Source organism: Emydura macquarii, unplaced genomic scaffold (assembly GCF_026122565.2).
Source record: "Emydura macquarii macquarii isolate MOO-44397 ecotype Brisbane River unplaced genomic scaffold, CSIRO-AGI_Emac_v2 contig_1451, whole genome shotgun sequence".
Taxonomy (NCBI): Eukaryota; Metazoa; Chordata; order Testudines; family Chelidae; genus Emydura; species Emydura macquarii.
In genome coordinates, this window is record NW_027131588.1 from 5056504 (window position 1) to 5077831 (window position 21328).

At 40.3% G+C, this 21328-nt stretch overlaps 2 protein-coding genes across 4 annotated transcripts in view; both read right to left on the reverse strand.

Moving 5' to 3' along the window:
- Positions 1–475: 475 nt before the first annotated feature.
- CER1 (cerberus 1, DAN family BMP antagonist) lies at positions 476–1954 on the reverse strand. Its single transcript, XM_067553435.1, has 2 exons — positions 1421–1954; positions 476–766 (listed from the first exon to the last, which is right to left on the reverse strand). Exons 1-2 carry the CDS (start codon positions 1952–1954, stop codon positions 476–478), a joined length of 825 nt encoding a protein of 274 aa, XP_067409536.1.
- Positions 1955–7663: 5709 nt separating this feature from the next.
- The window catches only part of LOC137156364 (FRAS1-related extracellular matrix protein 1-like), a 35271-nt gene continuing 21606 nt past the window's right edge, over positions 7664–21328 (reverse strand). For all 3 annotated transcript variants that reach the window (XM_067553111.1, XM_067553110.1, XM_067553112.1), the window contains 6 exons: positions 21021–21203; positions 20630–20758; positions 17981–18096; positions 11840–11925; positions 10762–10923; positions 7664–8822 (listed from right to left, as the gene is read on the reverse strand). In XM_067553111.1, coding sequence (XP_067409212.1) covers positions 8764–8822; positions 10762–10923; positions 11840–11925; positions 17981–18096; positions 20630–20758; positions 21021–21203 — 735 coding nt within the window. In that variant the 3' untranslated portion in view covers positions 7664–8763. The remainder of the gene's footprint in view (positions 8823–10761; positions 10924–11839; positions 11926–17980; positions 18097–20629; positions 20759–21020; positions 21204–21328) is intronic.

A 21328-nucleotide genomic window follows, 5' to 3' on the forward strand; every position in this document is an offset into this window, starting at 1 on the left:
TGAACTTGACTAGCTGCATCAGAGCAATAACAACCTGTGCTGTTAATCCATTAGGATTTTACACTGAGTTGATAATCTTGAGTTAGCTATCTCAATATAAAAACACACACCTCTTTTTGCAGAGAAAAGTCTTATTCTGAGCAGGTCTAATGAACATGGTGCTTAAAAACAGTGGTAGGTAGCTTTTGGCTCATATACACTAGGGATCTCAACATTGCTGACCCAGTGGAACTGACCCAGTGTAGCAAGAATGGGACATTTTTGAAGAGATTAGACTTCCACATCATGCTCCCCTACTCCCTCCCCCTCTCTTTCACACAGAAACATCTGATATATTTCAGGTAATATTATACATGATATAAAGAGATAATCTACTACAATAATCCATCAACTGTTGATGGAGGTAGACTAAAATAAGTTATTTTTTCCTTGCAGGTGCTAATGATTATGGAGTTTAAAGGTGTTTTTGAGCAGGTTAATTGTGCTCATATACATTTGAATGCAAGTCTGAATGTAGGGGTCCTATTTCAGAATCTTTAATCTTCTGAATCTCACACTTGCATTCCTCCACGACCATGACCGCCTTAACAACAACAGACCTGGTACAGTTCAGCTCCAAGTGTTTCATGGTGAACTTGGAAGGCAAGCAGTGGGAACAAAAGGCGTAAAGACGATCTTCTGGGCCAGGGCCATGAAAGGAATTACACTTCCCAAAGCACAAGTTGTTCTGCACCACCACCTTTTCACAGTTCTCATGCACAATACTCTGAAACAGCAAATAGGTTGCAGTTACAACATAGCATTGACATTTTAAACACATGTTGTCCCTGATCCTCCATTCTTTGCACGTTCAAAACTCCCATGGACTTTGCTGGAAGATATGGACACAAAAATAATGCAAGATTGGGCTCAGATAACTAATATATAAGTTTCTTCTCTTACTGTTAGTTACTGTATCATTCACACCATTTACATATTGTAAGTAGCAATAGAATTAAAACAAGATTTTCTGATACAGTCAGTTTTCTAGTGACATTTCCCACTTACTTGGGCAGTGTTACTGTAATATATAACTTTATATTTCAGTGTATCATATTTGGTTCAAAGGGCCTTTATGTTTGAAAAATTACCTCAAAGTTTGAGTCATATCTGTAATATTAAGCACTGGTTTATACTAGAAGTTGCTCATTGTGTATTCATTCCATTGGCTTCCAGACCTGTGGTCAGACAACGTGACTCAAACTAAAACAAAAGGGTTTTTTTTCAGTACCATTGGATGTCTATGAAGTGCTAGCAAGTGGAATTGACTTGTATTTCCTTAGTCAGGGATTACAGATGACTCATGGGAGTGAAGTTTGTGATGGCAGAATGAAGGGAGTAAATGCTGCTATTGGGTCTCTTGTCTGGGACCTGTTCTTACCTGGGAAAAAGGCAGAGTCCTGCAGGTCTCCTGGTACATCTCGTTGATCTTGATTGGCAGGACAACCCCCTCAGAAGCTGAATTTTTTTTAAACATGAAGTGGTCCCAGAATTTTTTAGCATCTTTCCTGTAGGGGGGCTCAGCTTCCGCCTTGTTGGACGAGTGGGAAGGTAGGAAGCTTCTCGTATTTTCTGAATGGGAGATGTCTTTTTGTGCAGTCCAGCTTCCCAGATCTCGGTGCACATCGAGCTCCATATAGGGAAGGATAAATCTGGATGATTTTTTTTCGCCTTGCGTCTTGCTCTCTGCTGCCAGCTCTGGGGCTGCTACAAATGGGCTTGGTTCTTCTAGGATTTCTTCATAGTCCATGGCATCTTCCACCAGCAGCTCGCTAAGGCCTTGTTTTTCAGGCAAATCTTTATCTTGATAGGAAAGATGCTGAATTCTCCTCCTCTTGTTCCTTTGCAGCTCTCCACCTTGTCCTATTGCTCCAAGACCTGAGATCACGAGCAGCTGAAGCAGCAGCAGAAACATACTAATTTTATTTGTGTGCACTTTTACTTTAAACTTCCTGCAGCTTCAGGTGAGTGAAGGAAGCTGAATGTAGTCTGCTAGCTTTATAAAGGAGACTGAAGTCATTCTGTGGATGCTGTGTGTGGGGGGAGGTAAAGGATGCAAAGGCAAGGACCCCAGGGTAATCGTTTAAACTCATTTACCGTAATTATGATAAGGGAATTTGTGTTAATTCAACCCGTCTTTTACTCCTACGGCTGTGTGTATTAGAAGTTTCTATTTAAAACCTGGTTCCCCACAGGGGGGTGACTAGTTGGAAAAAAATGTTTGGATAATTTGTTTAGCCTGTAGTCTGGAAATGAGGAAATGTTTATTAGCTCATTCAACATGTCCTTTATATTTTTTTTCCACATACCATCACAGCAGAATCAAAAAGTCTTATCTCAATGAAATATCAGAGAAAGCCAGAGCAATAAAACTATTTCAAAACATGAAGACAGATGTGTAGACTTACACAAAGAGAGACCCCTAATTTAGAGACTTTAGATTTTCAGATCTATCAACTAATTTTGGGTGCCTTGGATATTAAGGTACCTTCTCTAGGCCATAATTTTCTGACTTTCTCAGAACCTATGGAAAGTCAGGTCCCAGGTATCTCAAGATGGGCACCCAAAAATGGAGGCACCTAAATTTAGTGCACATTTTTGAAAATTTGGCCCTCGGTGACTTGTCCAAGTTCAAATAGTGAATCACTGGCATGGATGAGAATAGCGTCTTGTGAATTTTCCACCATACCACACTGTCTCTCTTGCATAAGGGAGTATCAGAAATAACATGTTTGTACATTAATTAAATGGACATATGATACAGTTTATCTGTTCATACACATTCACACCTCCACATTCAGAGTAGCTGTTCAAAGTGGTGACATACAATTCCTGTAGGGCCTAGTCCTTCAGCACATAATCCAAAATCTGGCAAAACTCTCATTGACAATTAAGTCACGTAAATCTGAATTTTTTTTGATTAATGAAGCAGAAAGTGTTGTACCACCAAGACCCAAAAATGCTGTTCTTGGCTTATGTCACACATGACCTTTAACTGTTCCATCTGAAGTTTGTTTTGCCTCTAACAATTTATACATTGGATTGGATTATAAGAAATATTCAGATAGCCTCAGTTTAAGACACCATTGCTGTTCACATAATTTATTATTTATTTAGCACCATTATTGTCAATATACACCATGCACAATTTAAACTAAAACCTGCATAGTTTTCACTCTCTCTCACATCTTTTGGCAATTCTTTTTGCAAGCTAAAAGAGTAAGAAAAAAATTGTCCTTGATAGATATTTCCAACATGCCTGTAGATCCCAAGTTAGAGCAATAAAACAGAAAACCCTCCTCAGACTATAACACCTCTTATTTTTAAAGAGGAACTACCAATACTTGCCATTTTAGTACTACTATTTAATGTCCACACACCCTTTATTCTGCTTGAATATCATCAATAAACTGTTAGACTGGCTTAACTCAAAGTGCTGCCAATCTGAACATTAGTGTTAAAGACATAGTTGATCTATGGTAAATTCATGTAATTATTTGTCTTTCACCTCAGAGGGCTTAGCTTATTGCCCTCTAATTGAACTAAACCAATTGCCCTGGAAAGTTCTTGTGGGGCACTGACTTGCAGCATTTATTGTTGCTATGCATGTGCATTACAACACGACTAGTGCAAAGCTATTTGAGATTTAGACCTTGTCTTCACTGCAAGGTTAACTTAAGTTTTCCCCCTAACTCAAGTCCCATCCACACACAAAAAAATCTGTAATTCAAGCATGATAGTGTTTTCAACTTGAGTTGGTCAGCCCATTAGGGCACATAGGCTTCAGCTTACAGTAGCACAACTCATTAGCTGCTAACATGAACACACTGTAGTGTGGACAACAGAGTTGCTAGAATGTTGCTAGTCCTCCCATGCTTTCCCACAATTCCACCTATGTGCCCAGAAAGGCAAGACAAGTTTTCCCACAATTCACTTGGAATAAGATCATAGAGTGACTCTGCTCACTGCAGCACAAACCACCATAGGATATGCCCCCAGACGTCTTAGCGCCACACATTAATGAGTGAAGCACTGGTGTGGCCATGGCAGCTCAAACGCAGTGCAGCCACTCTCACTTGAACTCGGCTAACTCAAGAGGGGTAACAAGCATAGAAAACTTAAGTTAACTCATCAGTAAAGACATACCCTAAAATTCAGTCTTAAATCTAATTTCCTATTTTTAGCATCTACTAACTTTAACCAAAATAATGTACTCACATTTTTATCTAGTGTAAATTAAATACTAACCATTACAAATTAATTAACACATTTTCTGACATTAAAAAAAATCAATTATTTTTTTAAGGTTATTCACCTTGCTACAGGACTGGACTGGTAATTAGATATATTTGTGTTTTGGCCAATACACCAAAGATTGAAATAGAGATTGGATAGGGACCTCCAGAGCTAAAAGCAGAGGTTTACTGCAGTTTGCGCTAAAGAGCCAAGACTTATAGTAAGGGCCTATAACTAGGGTTACCAATATTGATTGGAGGTATTCCTGGAGATTTCATCACATCACATAATCTTTAATTAAAGATTAATTTTTAATTCCTGGAGACTCCAGGATAATCCTAGAGGGTTGGCAACCCAACCTGTAACAACTCTCATTTTCTGTAGATTGGCACACAGGGCACATCTGTAACACACACTCCTCAGCGGGTTATATATTCACAAATAATTGTAGGATGTATTTGGAGATATTTTCAAATAAATTATTTGATCATTACAATATATATATTTTCATAAGTATCACTTCAGAATTTAAATAGACAAAGATAGATAGGAATGTTTAAAGAAAATCCATTCACCCGCACTGGAATTTTAGCCAAGAGACAAAAAGGAGTTTTCACCAGCAAAGCTATTTTTCACTTGCTTTGTTTAGGCTGGGATAGCTCTAAAACAGTTTGATTTAAAATGTCAAACTTTGGCCTTGCTCTTGCAAATACAATTTTATGCAAGTTTGCAGGAGAAAGAGAGAATGTGCCCTGATTTAACTCCCCTTGAAGTCAACAGAGACTGTCAGCAAAGAACATACAAATGAGCAAAAACAAAGTAATGTATACACGCTGTGCACTCTGCTGTTTTATTATTACAATTATTGATAGTTCAGTAGCACATACAGGCTCCAACTGCGACGCTAAGGTGCTAGGCACTGTAAAGATACAGAGACAGTTCCTGTCCAGAAGAGCTTATGTTATGAAAAGACAAAGCAGAAAAAGGATGTGGTGAAAATTAAGATACAGAGAGGTGAAATGAACAGCAGGTTAGTGGAGTAACTAATATCTGCAATGGATATTGCACTGGGGAGACTGTCATTATAACCCAGTAAAACAACTGTCACAGTCCTACAAAATGCAATACAGTAATATATATATATATACATACACACAAACTATATTTTTCTGCTTCAGTATTTCGGTAGTGAGTATTTTTACTCCATTTTGGATGTTAAATTTTGTGGGCTAAATACGGTGCTCCAATTTGAACAGACTTTGACCCCATAGCAGCAATTTATTTTTGAGTATACCACATTCACTTGAACTAGTCACCATTAATGCTTTCCAATCATTTAAAACACAGATTTACAGATGACAAGTGCTTTATAAATGCAAAGTATTATTATTCATTTGCTTCAGAGCTGGGATTTGTTCAGTCATTATGGACATAAACTGAATAATTAGTTACACTGCCTTTTGATGCCTAAAAATAATTCTTAGGCAATGGTGGAATTATTTTCCTTCAGTTGAGGGTCATCGTAGTATAAATTAGGAACAACCCTTTAAACTTTATCCAGATAAAGCTTTTAAAAAACCTATTAGAAGACCTCACAACTAATGAATTACTACTTTACAGTACATTCCGCAATTATTATACATTCCAAAGAAAACCATCTTTTACTTTGGTTTATTGAGTTTTTTAAATGTCAGAAAGAGTCACATTCGTGCCTCTTATAGCACAGTTACAATAACCAACCCAATAGGCTGCTGAGAGATATAACAGGACAAAATAATCTGGTGGCTTTTAGATCTTAAAATGTATATACATCACCTATTTCCATTGCAATGAGGTTCTTACTTTTCTTGCTAATTTGTATAGCAGAATTTCATCCACATCTTTATATTGTTTTTCTCTACATACTCATCCCAACAGGAATAGAACCAGCATTCCAAGCCGATGCCAAAATTTAGATGCCCAAGTTTGAAAATTATGGCCTGTATGTAAAATGGACCGAATAGAATTGGCATCTTAAACATGTTGGTCCTTTAGCCTTACCATATGGTAAAAACCCCAACAATCTACCCAGAAATATTCATTTGAGAATGAAAGTAACATGCATAGCTCTCAACCTATTGAAGCCCAAATACAGAACAAAATTCTGAAGTGGGGAATACTAAAAAATGAAAGAGGGAGAGAACATGCAGGAACAACAAAAATAATTAGGAAAGAAGTTTGAAAGTGTGGAATCAATATTTTTAACAAATACAATTTCTGGGGTCAATTTTGTGATTAAACATTTCTGAGATAAGGAATAAAAATAGCAAAAAGTAGCATAAAGTGGTATTTGTATTGCAGCTATTTTAGTCATACTATTATTTTAAGAGGCTGTGCAGCATGCAAATATATGTGACTTGATGGGACATGTTGCTTTTAAGAACCAGAAGTGCAACTGATGTGGTAAGAAGCAGCAGCTGTCTGAACTCCTCAGTAAGCTTAGATTGTACATAATTCACCAGATGTTATTAGTACCAGAAGAATTTGTTATATTTTCTTCTTGATATCAATAAAGGGAGCAGAGTGAAGATCAAAATGGACATCATGGGATTGCTGATGCAGCAAGGATCAATGAGACACATGGTTAGCTCTCTCTAAGTGTCCCAGCCTGTTAGATTCTGTGCAGATGTCCACATATGATAGCATCTCCTGAGCAACACATGGAGGCAGAATCCATGTTATCATTTAACTGAGAATCTAACTCATCCCAAACTCACTGTGAAGTGGGAAACCACACTAAGCATTTGATTGGTTGCTTTGGCTTGCTGTGAGATGGAAGATTAAGAGGGAAAAGCAAGACATCTGGAATAGTTTGAGAGAGATTAGAATCTTGGGAAAAAAAACCAAACCTTCTTCCTGAAATACATAAAAGATGAGAGGGAGCAGTGGAAATTCTCTAAAGAGCCTGAAAAGACACTCGGAAGCACACTCCAGCACAATCTAAGCTTCTGTAAGAAGACGATGGTAAGACTTCTTATAGCCATAGGTTTATTGTTATAGCAAAAGATATTGAGTTATTGGTAACAGCATTAAGTATACAGTATAATTACCCATTAGAACAATTTACCGAGGGACATGGTGGATTCTCCATCACTTGCAATCTTCAAGTCAAGATAATATTTTGCTTTTTAAAGATATGCTATAGCTCAGACAAGTTCCGGGCTTGATGTAGGAATTTCTGAGTGAGTTTCTATGGCCTGTGTTATGCAAGTGGCTAGACTAGATGATCATAGGGTGGTTCCTTCTGGCCTCAAAATGGATGCATCTATATATCCATTTTTAACCTGACAGCATGCCTTCATCTCACTTTCCCCTTTCTTATATCTGTTGGCAAAGCCTGTGCCCTTCTTTAGATTTATTTCCTAAAATAAATATGCCAGTGCTCTTCTGCTTAAAAATAGATGCAGACTCATGAGTAATCCTACAATAACAACTCAACGTATCCACTCAAAAGAAGTAAACACATTAAAGGGAAACGGATTTCAGTAGCTGTATATAGAATACAATAGATGTATTGTGCTTATTACTTATAAACACATTTTTAATATGCTCATCACCACTCTCTGGGTATTTATGAAACAATTCCACAGCTATGCTATAGGATTTATTTTTATTAGTATACAGTACATATTTAGGTATAACAGTAAATATAGTGCATGTAACATGTTATTTTTGGTACATGTATTAGATTAGCACCAGTCTAGTGATTTAAATAAGGTAGAACCACAGTGTCGACAGAATTATATACATCATTCTCTCTAGTATTTAGAAAGAATGAAAAAAAAAATCAAAATGTAAATAAACTTCTCAGTTTCAGTGCCAACTAGAGGGAACTGGAACATTTTCTTCCGAAAGTCTGTTACCAAATTATTTTTTAAAAAGGCAAACGTGATCTGTATAAAGTTAATTATAAATTTTTTAACACAAATTCAAAAAGTAGGCTTTTTCCCGAGGAATACATTAGATTTTTTTTTCATTGAACTTATTTTGCACATTTTTTATGCTTGTGAAAGGTGCTGGGTGGATAGTGCTGTATTATTGTATAGAAAAAAAATTTAATAGCATACACAGTTTGCAAAGCCCTATCTTTATTCACAAAACAGATGTAGCTTGGAGGGACTACATCTGTAGGTAAGTGTATAAATTAATTCCATGCCCATTCAGTTCTTGACCTTTCTGTTGGACTCAGAAATTCTGATGGCAAAGTTTGAGAATTGAACAAAGAGCTCCCCCGCATCTTTAACAGAGTCAAATCCACAAGCCATTTAATTCAATGAAAACAATCCTAGTAGACTTCAGTGGCCTTTGGGTCAGGCCCATTGTTCATTGAACATCCCTGAGATGATGACTTTCTGTCACTACTGACATGGGAATCTATTCAAACCAGTGACTTAGATGGAAACATTCTATATCCTTCCCACTAACAATCCCTTGGTTCATCCAGTCCTCTCAATGACTTGGTTTGGATTCATTACATTCTTTGAACCTCAAGCTGTTCAAACTGTATCCTGGAATTTAGGGAAAGCCCAAAGAAAATTCAGGTATTACGAAATTATTAAAATTTTTCTTATATCTTACAGCACATTTCAGTGTTCTGTCAGTTTAGAAACATTCACAACACAAGAAAACCAGACTTTTAGCTGTATTATTGTATAGAAAAAAATCTTAATAGCATACACAGTTTGCAATGCTCTCATCTCATACTATTGTTGATGGAGCCATCTTAAATCCTCTTCAGTTACTTTAAGGCTGGTTTTAAATGAGAGTATGACACAAATATAGGGCTAAACCCTCCCCCACTCTTACTCAAGCATAACTCCCTTTGAGATCGCTGGGGGCTTTGCCTGTGTAAGGACGGCAGGATTTGGCCCATGATATTTTTCCTCTCATGTTATTGTGCACTCTTATGCTGAAATCTAATTCCCCCTGCACAAAGCCTCAAGATTAGTGGAGGAAACAAAGTGTGGGTGGGTGATGGAATTTACACATAGGAACACTTACAAAACCACCGGAAAGGAGGCAAGGCTGCTGCACAGTCTCGTCCACAGTTACTTCCATCCATACTGCTACCCTTCCGCTCTCCCTCGAAGGTGGTGCTAGGTGATTAGATTTGGCCTGGCCCCAGCAGCCCCATCCATGTTGGCCTATTCCAAACTGGCACAGAGACCCCACTGCAGAATTCTGGGCTGTAGAGACCCTCTGTGAGGCCACTCCATCCATTCCTCTTCCCTCCACATGGTAATATTGGGGAGCTTAAATGGTGCACTTACACCCTCATTGTACTGCAGTATTGTTCACCTTTGATGTCATTTTGTTGGTATTGAGGCAAAAGATTTCCTTGAGAGATTCATTAGACTCAGCAACTTTATGGTGTATGCAGAATACAACATTAAGAAGTTATTTTTCTAGCAGGTTTTTTTCCTATTAAATTCTGAGTTTTTAAAACTTTCTCAGAAATAAACTCAAATCCCTAAGGAGGCCCCAATTCTGCAATCGGGTCCAGATGGACAGATCTAATTAGGATCTAAAGTCTTTGGGGACAGATTGTGGTTGATGGGGAGAAGACAAAAGCAACCTTCCTTCCCCATGGGTCTCCTTCACTGTGGGCCTGATCCAACTCCCACTGGGATTCTTCCTATATACTCCAGTGAGTGCTGGATCAGGTACCACAATGCAGGAGCACCACAGAAGCGCTAGCATCCCTATCAGAGGTACAGGACTTCATGGCCAGCTGCCCACCCAACCTACTCAATATCAGCAATAGCGCTTACCCTGCACATGAGCGCATGTCTGTCTCCTCCCCTCTCCCCCCCTGCCACTCCTCACCTTATAATTACAAGCAAAAACAAAGCTAACAGAACTGTAGTTTTTATTGCTGCTGAATTCAAACAACAGACAATTTACATTCACCAATGAGGGAACTTGCAATTTGACTGTTGTGTTAGTTTATTTTTGTTTAAAAATAAATGAATGAATTTACATAGCAATGAGGTGTAAGCCCTAAGGCTTTAGTCTTTGGTAGAACAAAATTTGGGCATCTCATTAAAACAAATGACAGATCCAAATGCTTTGGGGTGTTTGAAAACTGAAATTGGATTCAGGTCTGGATTTTGCAAGTGGCCCCTATTGTTATAATGAACTCAACCCAAACCCAAGATCCTAACATTCTGGAATTTGGTGGTGCTTAAATTCTAGATCTAGACTGAGGCTTTCTCTAATGAGAATCTATTTACCCAACCCTCCCTTGCTATGCTTAGCACTGTGCTTCCCCATTCACTTACCCATCTACTTGATTTGACTCTAATATACCACAACAGGGATATAATGATGGTTTCTACACTTATACTACAAATATAAGTTAAACCTTCTGTGCAGAGAAAGGCCAGATTGGTTTGAGTGTCAGTTTTGTTTACAGCTTTCTTGAACATACATAGTTGTGCAGATTACCCTTTCTACAGTCTTTTGCTTGCCATTTCCCTCGCCTCTGCACCAAAACACAATTCTTTCCTTGCTTTGAAAGGCGAGATGGACTTCTTCTCCAGTTTGTGAAAGTGACAGATTCTCCTCCATTCCACTCCCAGTGCCCAGGATTCACTTGGTCATTCAAGCCTAATATGAATCAAAAAAGATCAAGTCATGATATGCATTTCACCTCCAGTCTCAAGGCTCCTGGTACAAAAGAAAGCATATTCTTTTATTCCTCTAGTGAGAAGTACACATAAGACTGTGTTGAGGGATGAGACCACACCAGGACTGCAAGTAAAACACAGTATAACTAGCAACTAGCACCATCTGAGCAAAGATACAGCATCCTTTCCCTCACTATCACCCACCCAAAAATCTCTTTCCATTTTGCTACACTTTATGCCCAAGTTTTTCTTGTGATATTTATATTAATTTCCCTGGTATTCATATTCTATTCAAGAATGCAGCTTCAAAATTTATCCTAGCCCTCTTGTGAAAACAAATTCCTGTCAGCCTTTTAACATTCATATGGGCCTTGTCCAGACTAAGAAAATAGGTCATGTCTGAAAACGTGTTGGCTAACAACTTTAGACATGTCTTTTCACCTACTGCACCTTTAAACATGTTAGTTGGTTCACCCCAAACTCAGAAACACTGTTTAAAATAGTGTTAGCTAACGTTCAGACATATACTATTTTCCTAGTCTAGGCAAGGGGCCAGATTGAAATATATGAATTCATTAAATTTGTTCGACCTGATTCTCTGCTCCATTACAACAGCTTTACACCACTGAGGTCAATGGAATTGTGCTAGTGTAAAACTGATCATCAATGGGGGATCAAGATGAAATAACTCTCTATGATACAGAATTGCAGAACTGGACAGGTGCCTTACACCTTTCCTTTTATACATATCTCTGAAGTATTCAAATAAAGCAACTTAAGGAAAAAGGCTCATGGAACCGTTTGGTCTGTGTTCCTATGTTCCAAAATAAAGCCCATAGAAAGACATAGATAGTGCACTCCAGGAGACAGTCCTACTTAACATTTTGTATACTTGCCTATCCAAAAGGGCTTCCTTCCACATAAGTCCCACAGCCAATGCATGTGTTGTTTAGTGACTACACTTGCTAGACTTCCAAGGTATCTAAGCTCAAAAAGAGAGAATGGAGTAATCAGAATTATGCAGAGTCAGACATCTTTCCAATGAACTTTTCTGTAATGAGTGTTTATTCTACCATAAAATGCACATTACAATTTCACATGAAAACTGATGTTTGGATCAAAGAATACCTTTTACACATGTTTATTTTTAAAACCTGTGTGCATCTGGACAGAAGAATTTAGAGGCAGGGATTTTTGTTTCGATTGTAAAAAATTAAATAGACTGTGTAATCACTAACAAATTACTTAAAGGTAATAGATATTATATACTCATGTGATATTTTAAATCCAAATGTTAATTCTTTCACAAGAAATTCTTTAACGTGGCCTTAAAAGTACATGTAATTTTTGGTAGGTGGATTGTTTTGCAAACAAGAGCTGTCTTTTGTAATAGTAAGCTAAGGTCCATCTACCCTACAAATACAACCTGTGGAGGGATCTGGTCACTCCATTTTGTAGTCCAAACTCTCTTTTAACCATGTTCCCAGAACTATGCTAAAGCCTTGGATAAATACAGTCATTTACACTTCAAAATGGAACCTGTGTTATAACTGGATCAGGGACAACTGGAATATAAACAGATATATTCCTGACATGGTTAAAACTGTAGTGTAAATGAGGCTTAAATGTCTTCAGAAAAGTCCTAGCAGAAATTTTTAAAAGACTTGTTTGATTTACAGTGCTTTCCACTTACTTAATCAGCAGTTGAGCTGTCTGCTTATATATGTTCTAAACTTTGGAACCAAATAATTTAATTTAACAGCAGTATAACTCTATCCTTTGATTGGTTTATGAAAATTCAGTAAAATTAAATCACTGGCAGTAGAAAGTTGCTTCACCAAGTGATATGAAACCTGTGATATATACCCTGGTGATCATAGCGATAATGAGATCAGCCTGTTATTTCAATCCAAATGATAGGAGCACCTGGTTGCAGGGAGAAGAAAGCAGGGGTGTGGCTATAATAAAATCTAATCTCAAGAGGGGTCCCTTCCAAATACTGACTAAAAATCATGCTTGTATGAAAAGACATTTCTAATCATTAAGTGAAGTCAGGGCTCTAGACACACTGCGAGAAAATGAGAACTGTTCTGAAAGTACTAGTATGATAATAGCATTAACCTGTACCCCTAGGCAGGGCCCCAGACAGGCAGGAAATGACAAGATAATGGTATTTATGGAGCTAAATGTAAATCTAACCAACCCCTAATTAAAAAGTCTTTACTGAAGGGGACATACTGCTTTATTTAAAATATACACAACACTCATTCTGGTGCCAAATATGTCTATTTACAATTATTTCTGTAAAAACAACAAGAGTCCTGTGGCACCTTAAGACTAACATATTTGTTAGTAACAAAATTTGTTTGTAACATATTTGTTAGTCTTTAAGGTGCTACAAGACTCTCGTTGTTTTTGCTGTATACAGACTAACATGGCTACCCCTCTGGAATTATTTCTGTGTGCTTTAAAATCTATACCATAAACTCAGAAGAATCCATCACTTCAGCGCAATCAGTCCCACCTAAGCAAACGTTTCAGCTAAAATCAGTGGTTCCCAACCTTTTTGGCTCAAGGGCCACAGATATCATTTTTACAACCCTGAAGGGCCAGCAGTCTCTGCCAGCAGCCTCCCACCACCACCACTGCAGCCAGACGGAAGGAGTTCTTTCCTCTCTCATGGTCAATCTTGTCAGAATGAAGATATGGACAATCCTACACACTGTAAAACTATTAATGGACCGTATTATGGCTTAGGATCTGTATTTATGGCTCCTAAGTGGAATCCCAATGTGGCCCAGTATTTTCAGCTGAGATAGCTGCTATTAATTTGTTTGCTCTGTCTCCAGATACAAATAGGAGATATTTGGTGCAAGGATTTTTTCAGAAAGGGTCATTAATTCAGTAACTCACTCCCAGTCCTGCTCCATCACAACCTGAGGTATGATCTGCATACAGTGTTTGTACTGGTATAAAAACTACATTTGTGAGGAGTGTGATTTTTTTTTATCATTATAGTTATACCAGTACAACTGCTAGTGTGGATACTGTTGCATTTTTGGCAGGCTAATTGCATCCCCATTAGGTGGGTTGCACTACTTTAACTAGATCAGTAGAGTTAAACCAGTAGAAATTTTGTGTTTAGATAAGGCCTGAGTGTGTTGCTTTTTCAGGGACTCTACAAAGTCTATTTATCTAGCCAAGTCTGGGTAGCAGATATAGGGTACATATTTATTTAAAGAGGATGAACCTTAGGTGGAGTCTTCCTGCCATTGAGACAGCTTGGAAACACTGTTGCTTAACCTTTTATTTATTTATTTTTTTAAATTGTATATCCACCAACACCATTTCTTATAAAATTTGAAAAAAAAAGTAAATAATCCATAGAGCAGTTTTCCCAGATGAAAACCAGGCTGCGAAATGATATTTTACAGTGTTCCGAAACTGGCTATTTCACTGTAAACTCATTACAAATCTAACTTTTACATCATCAGTAAAATAAAAAGGAGCTACTCATGCATTACTTGGGAATGCAGCTGCTGATCTTTTCCATTAACAGAGAATAGAAAAATAAAACCATTTATTAATTTATCTTCCAAGCAGCACTTCAAAATGAATTAAACATGTTCTGAGACTGGGACCTGCACATCTGTAAGCCATTTGTAGTAGAGGTGGGAGGGGCACTCATTTCATGTGATAAAGCCTCCTCAACCTGAAGTATCTGGCTTTAATTAAATTATCGCAACTCATGAGAGATTTGTTTGCTTGTTAATTGGCTGATATACTTTGACTCTTCCTCTTGGTGTTCCCTACCATCTCTTAACTCATTCAGTGTTCATATTACACACAACTTTCAAGCAGGAAAGGCGTCTTTGCAGCTGCTGACTCACACACAAGGTGGACTTCCCAGAGAACAGAGGTCTGACTAATGTAATTCAGGGAGGGTTCCCTCCTAGCTACTTGAACGTTAAAGTGATTTCAGAGAAAAGATATCAGGTTCTGCTGACCTGACAACTTTGTTTGAGATGTTGTCTGGAGGACAGGAAAAGGTCATCATACAGCTTATATTACTTACCAGGCAAAACAAAGTCATAATGAATATGTTGTTGCCAATATAAATACAGCCAGGGGAAAACTGCCTCCAACAGCTTTAGAGAGATCAGGAGAGGGAGAAAAGCTCTCACTCGCCTTCCCAGCATGGCAGCAATAGTGGTGGGCAGGATTTCTCCCCCTTTCACTTGCAGGGAGGGAGAAACAGTTTTGCCAACCTCAAGCTTTCAAAAAATCACCCACCAGATCCACTGAAATCATGAGACTCACCAGAAGTAGGTTTCTTTTATTTGCCTGCTGATTTTTTAACCTTTAGGGTGCACTTGGGTCACGCCTTCCCAGCTTCTCTGTGCAGCCAGGAGGTTTAGAAACTAGCTTTTAGAAAATGGAAGCTGAGATTCTGATGTAATGACTTAAGCCCAGGAGCTGAAGCTTTAAGACCACCACCATGAGACTCGTGATCAAAATCGCCAGAGCTGGCAACTCGAGGTGGCATTTTAGTAAGGTAGGTAAATCGGTCTGGATGATATAAGAACCAAGACCTAACCTTTGCCAGTTACCCAGAGCAGACTCAAACTGGCATGAAGGACTGGAATCAATGAAGAAGCCCTTTATTCTCCATGCTCTTCCTGCTGCCCTCATTGCTCAAAACACATGTTCCGATTCATTCCCCATTAACCTATTTCACCTCTGGCCTCCCCTTGCTGCAACCTCTATTTTACAGAATCGTTGCAGGGCCCAGCTGCAGACATGTTCGGTCCAATCCACTTTCAGTTCTCCCACCCCTCTCCACAATTCGTTACCCTCCAGCAGGCTGCTGGAGTGGTCTGGATCGTTGTTCCTGCACCAGAAATCCAGGCTGGAGCTTTGCTCTGGCACTTGAGAAACCTGTGCTCTGGCAGTTGTGCCTTGGCATTTTCCAAGTCTCAGGGCAGGTCTACACTGCAGCTGGGAGGCGAGATTTGCGGAGGAGGTAAACTGACTTTCGCTTGCTCGGCTTGAGCCAGCATGCTAAAATTGCAGCGTGGATCTTGCGGCATGGCTGGTGCCTCGGGCTAGCCACCCAAGTTCAGACGCAGGAGGTGGGATGGGCTTTGACTCAGACAGCTAGCCCAAGCTGCCGCCCATGCTGCAACATCCACACTGTTAAATTCAAGTGAGGGACACAGACCCTCCCTTTCCTACCCCGTCATCCCCCAGAACCTCAGGATTGGGAAGCAAGCTCAGAGTCCATTGACCACATCAAGGGATATGAAGGAGGTAGCTCCAGTAATGGGAATACAGCAGGATGAGAGTAGAGCATAGAAATGAGGGAGTAAAGGAAGGGGCCAGGGAGCCAGAGAAGCAGACGGGAGTGGGGTGGGTCATTCTCTAAATGACCAGAGGAGAGTTCTGGAACATGCAGGCTGCTGCTGCTGCTGCCCTTGCCACTACGGCCCCAATGCAGCAGTCCCTGGAGCAGCGGCATTTGCAGAACTCCATCGCAACCCAGATCCAACTGTGAGGGAAGGAGCAGAGGGAGTTGGGCACAGAGACAGTTTCTGGCCCCTGTTCTGCTCAGCTCCAGAGTCTGGCAGGGGCTCCAGAAGAAGTAAGTCTCTAGAGGCAAGCAGTGCTTCCCAAATTCTGTCCCGCTCCTGCTGTGCTGGCCTTAGTGCTGCGAGGTCTCCGTGCCTGCTCTCTGCCTTGCTGAGGACAGCCCAGGCCAGTGACTGTGGGGCAGTGGTCCCAACCCCAGGGCTATACCCTCGGCTGGGACACAACCAGCTCCAAACCTGGATTCTCCTCTGCCACCTCTTCTGCGGTGAGCCTGGTCCCAACCAGCCCTCACACCAATCATTTCCAGTAGACCCCTCTCTGGTCAGCCAGTTGTCGCCCTCCGCCCTGTCCCATCCTATGTTAGTTCTGAGTCCCTGGTTCCTCTGCTGTCTTGTATGATGCAGAGTCTTTTGCTTCGCCACAACTGACTCCACAATTCTGCTACTATTATCCATGCCCCAAAGCTTCTTATCCACGCTGGAATCTGCACTCAGAGGGCTGCTATGGACAGAAAGGGATCCTGGAGAACCCCACCTAGGGTTCTTGGGGAATGACCCACCCCACACCTGTCTACTTCCCTAGCCCCTTCCTTTTCTCCTTTTCTTCCATCCTCTTCTCCTCTCCTGCTTCAGTCGACCTCTGTTGTTGTTTTTAATCAGAAATTGTGAGCCCAATTAATATCCCTTGGATGCATAAGTATATTGTAAGTCACTGACTGTGCCCAACTCGCCAGTCAGTGATGCTGTGGGGGAAACAGGCACACCAGCTGGGTGGGGGGAGGAGTGGTAGGTGTGCAATTGGCCCAGGGGCTGGCGATTAAGAGGGCCTGGGTGGATGGGGGGATATATATATATATATATCCTCCTCTCCTCCACACCCCCTTTCCCTACTGCCTGCGTTTTCTGCCCCTCCCCTGAACAGAGTTTATTTATTTTGAACCATGTAGGTTCCTGGGTGTCTGAGGAGGTGGTATCTGTTATTCAGCTTCCCGGGTTCATAGGTAATCTCCCTGGGGAGTCCAAGGGACCCAGGAAGCTGAGTAGCAGATACCACCACCTATGCTGCCTGGGAACCTGCATGGCACATAATAAATAAGTAAAAAGCCCACTCGGACCTCACCCATCCCTTCCTAGGGGGGCCATTGACTGTTCTGCCCTGGGACCCAGAATTGCTGTCAGGAAGCCTGGGGTGAAATGTCTCCACTGCAAACAGAGTGTTGCAGGAATAGAAATCCTGAAGAAGGTAGAATAAGTATCCAACAAAAACATTTTGAGACCAGCCTTTCTTGGGCTTTTATTTTTATATTAGTTCTTGGACGGGGCCACAACCCTGGTCTGTGCAGCATCAATGAAATGGGGGTTAACAGAATCAACTGAGCATAGGAAGCAGCTCAGTGCAGGAGCAACACCTAACTACCAAACAAAACGATTAATCTGAAAAAGCCTTACTGTTCCCGGCAAGCCCGAGCAGCTGTATTCCAGGTGACTTTCTTATCTGTGATCAGGCAATAGCAGCTGCCGTCATAATGGCTCCATCCAGATGGGCATATTTTCATGCTAACATCCTGAAATAAAAAGATTGTTCATGCTCAGAGTGACTTATTAATAGCATCAGCTTTCTGAAAATGCTGCTTTCAGGATCAAAACAAACACATTTATATATTCATGTAATATAATATTGTTTATATTAATAAAACTGAAGGGACTTTTTTTAATTCAACATCTGTAACTTCAAAAGATTGACCGTGTGAAACGTTCATCTAGTGGAGTAGGCATGCACAGGATAAAAGCAGCTACACTGTATTGTTTGTGACAGCTTGACCACTTAGCTTGCCTAATATACCTGGTATAGTTCTAGGGAAAATGCACCTCAAGCCCTGACCTCTATGTACTATGCCAAGGGCTGCTAATGCCAACGATTCTATTGCCACACAGAGGATGCAGTGAAGAAGTTAATACTGCAAATAAACATGCAAGTTCCTGCTTCTGGATTGCTGCTTCAAATCTATGCTGGCCTAGTAGTGAACATCAGCTTGCTCTTTTGTTACTAGATAAAGTCAAAGATTTATTAAGGCCAGAAGTGACCATTATGATCATCTACCTCTGACCTCCTGCACAACAGGTCATAGCATTTCACCCAATAATTCCTGCATGAAGCTCAAAAACTTGTGGTTGAACTTGTGCATATACTTTAGACAGCCATTCAGTGTGGTTTGAAAGACTTCAAGTGACTGAGAATCCAGTACAGCACTTGGTAAGCTATTCCAGTGATTAATTATCCTCACTAATAAAATATAGACCTTATTTCCAGTTTGAATTTATCTAACTTCAATTTCCAGCCACTGGATTTTATGTCTTTATCTGCTAAATTAAAGAGCCCTCTGATATTGATTTCCTGTGTGTGTGCTTAGAGCCCATGATCAAGTCAGCTCCCAACCTTCCCTTCAATATGCTAAATAGACTGAGCCCCTTAAGTCTCTCACTTCAAGACATACTTCCCAGGCCTCCAATAACTCCTGTTCCTCTTCTCTGAATCCTTTCCAATATGTGTTACAGTAGCAGTCAGGAGCTCCACTGTACGTTATGGGCATGTACGTTATGGGCATGTCTACATTTCAATTAAACAACCGGGGCTGGCCCATGCCAGCTGACTCAGGCTTAGAGGCTCTCTATAGTCCTTTCCACAAGGAATTTTAGTTTATCGTAATACAGGTTTTGTGTTTGGTTGATGCATTCAGGCTACATTTTGGATGAGTACCATAGTCACGGGGTCCCAGAGCTTGGGCTCCAGCCCAAGCCCAAATGTCTACACCGTAATTAAACAGCTCCATAGCCTAAGCCCTGTGAGCCTGAGTCTGCTGGCACAGGCCAGATGTGGGTGTTTAACTGCAGAGTAGACATACCCAAAGAGTTCACAGAACAGTCTTTGTCCCAAAAGGTTTACAATCTAACTCATTTTTTATGACCTATACAAGGTAAAATGAGTTGCAATTTCACATAGGCCAGTGAAAAGTGACCATTGGGGCCATCCAGTTTCCTCAGAGACTTAGGTCCCGATTCTCTGGTGTGTCTGAGAAATACTCAGTGTAAATCTTAGGAGGTGTGTGCACAGATGACTTTATGGGCTTGTCTAGATGACCAGTGCGTAGCACACTGGTGTGTAAAGCTACAGCACGCTAGCACGTTGCGCACTAACTGTCCATGTGGATCCCGCTACTGCACACTGAGAGTTCTGTAGTGCACATCAGCCTACTCTGCTCTGAAACGGAAGTAGGTCAAAGCGCACGATGGGACTCTTAGTGCACAGGAGCAGGGTCCATGCAGCCAATTAGTGCCCAGCTCACGAGTGCTCTGTAGCTTTACAGTCCAGCTTGCTGCATGCTAACTCTTCATCTATACAAGCCCTAAGCCACCTTGAGGCTTCATTGAAGCTAGGGCATCAGAATGCCAAAATGCTCCGTAGTATAATTTAGAGCAACCTGGCTACTATAACCTATGCTGACTGCCAATGGCAGCTGGGGATCAGCTGCGTGCATGGATCCCTAGCCACACTGTGTCCATTAGGAGGCAGGAAGGGGGTGGCATGGGAAACCACTACTGCTATGGTACACCACTCCAAGATCCTTCTATGTAGGGGAAGCCCTGGTAGCCAGGTGTAGGACTGCTTTGCACCACCAGAGCAGAGCAAAGCATTCCTAACATACAAATAAATCAGGGCCCTTCCCTTCAGCTCAGATATTCATTTCATACCAACATGTTAAAGTGTGTCTGTTGGGGTTGCATGCATCTGATAGGCACCCGTTCCTGAGGCTTAGTGATGAAGCAGCACTAATGAGACTACACCTGAAGATATTTAAGAGCATCATGTCAAGAAACAGTATATTGACAGATTTTTGTTAAGGCTTTTTGAAGTGTTTTTGCTTAAAAACATATTACAAAGAAACGTTCCCTTTTACTCATCCAAACTGTAGCCTGAATGTATCAACCAAACACAAAATCTCTATTACAATAACCTAAAATCCCTTGTAGAAAGGATTATACAATTTAACACTAGAGAAGCTTTAAATTAAATGCACGCCAAGGGCAGCAGATAGTTACCTTGCTTTTTGAACTCCATAACTTCCATGAAATTCCATCACACTGAAATAAATTTTGGGTGCTTTCTTCAAAATGCAAGAGCCCCTCTAAATTAGGTGTGCAACTCTTAGAAAAGGAGAGGACCAGGTCCTGAAAAAGGGAATAACATTTGCACATTGAATCAAAATGGTTCAGTGGAATAGAATAAATGGTCAGTTTTTACTTCAAGAGATTGTGACATGCAAATGACGTATGAGTTGAGTTGTTAATTTATCCATGTATTGGCTAAATTAGTCTAAAGAACTAGAAGAGTAAATTTTGGAAGGGGGAAGTGGACTGGAGATCTCAGAGGTGTTAAATCTTAGATAATAGCGAGTGGTGAAAACTCATTTGAAACAAAATGTTTTCATACCTGTTGGCTAGAATGTGATTCAGACATTAACTCTGCCTTATCAGCTTGTGGGACTTCTGTTTTCCTGGAGGAGACCACATTTATCTTTTGCTGCCCTTGGTTAATTATTGACTTGTTAGCCTTCTTGTTTGCATTAGCTGATGAGGTGTCATCCTCTACTCTGAGAGATACCAATCCATGATACTTGATTTTTAAAGTAACCAAAAAAAAAAGAGGATTACCATTCATCAGCAATTTCAAAGTTCTCCTCACAAACATGGAAAGGAATTTTGAAACACAAATTATTGTAAATCAAGGGAAAGAGACCC

Coding starts and splice junctions, on each gene's coding strand:
- CER1 (XM_067553435.1), bottom strand. CDS start 1,954: ATGTTTCTGCTGCTGCTTCAGCTGCTCGTGATCTCAGGTCTTGGAGCA. Junction 767..1,420: donor GGACTCTGCCTTTTTCCCAG/GTAAGAACAGGT, acceptor TTGCTGTTTCAG/AGTATTGTGCATGAGAACTG.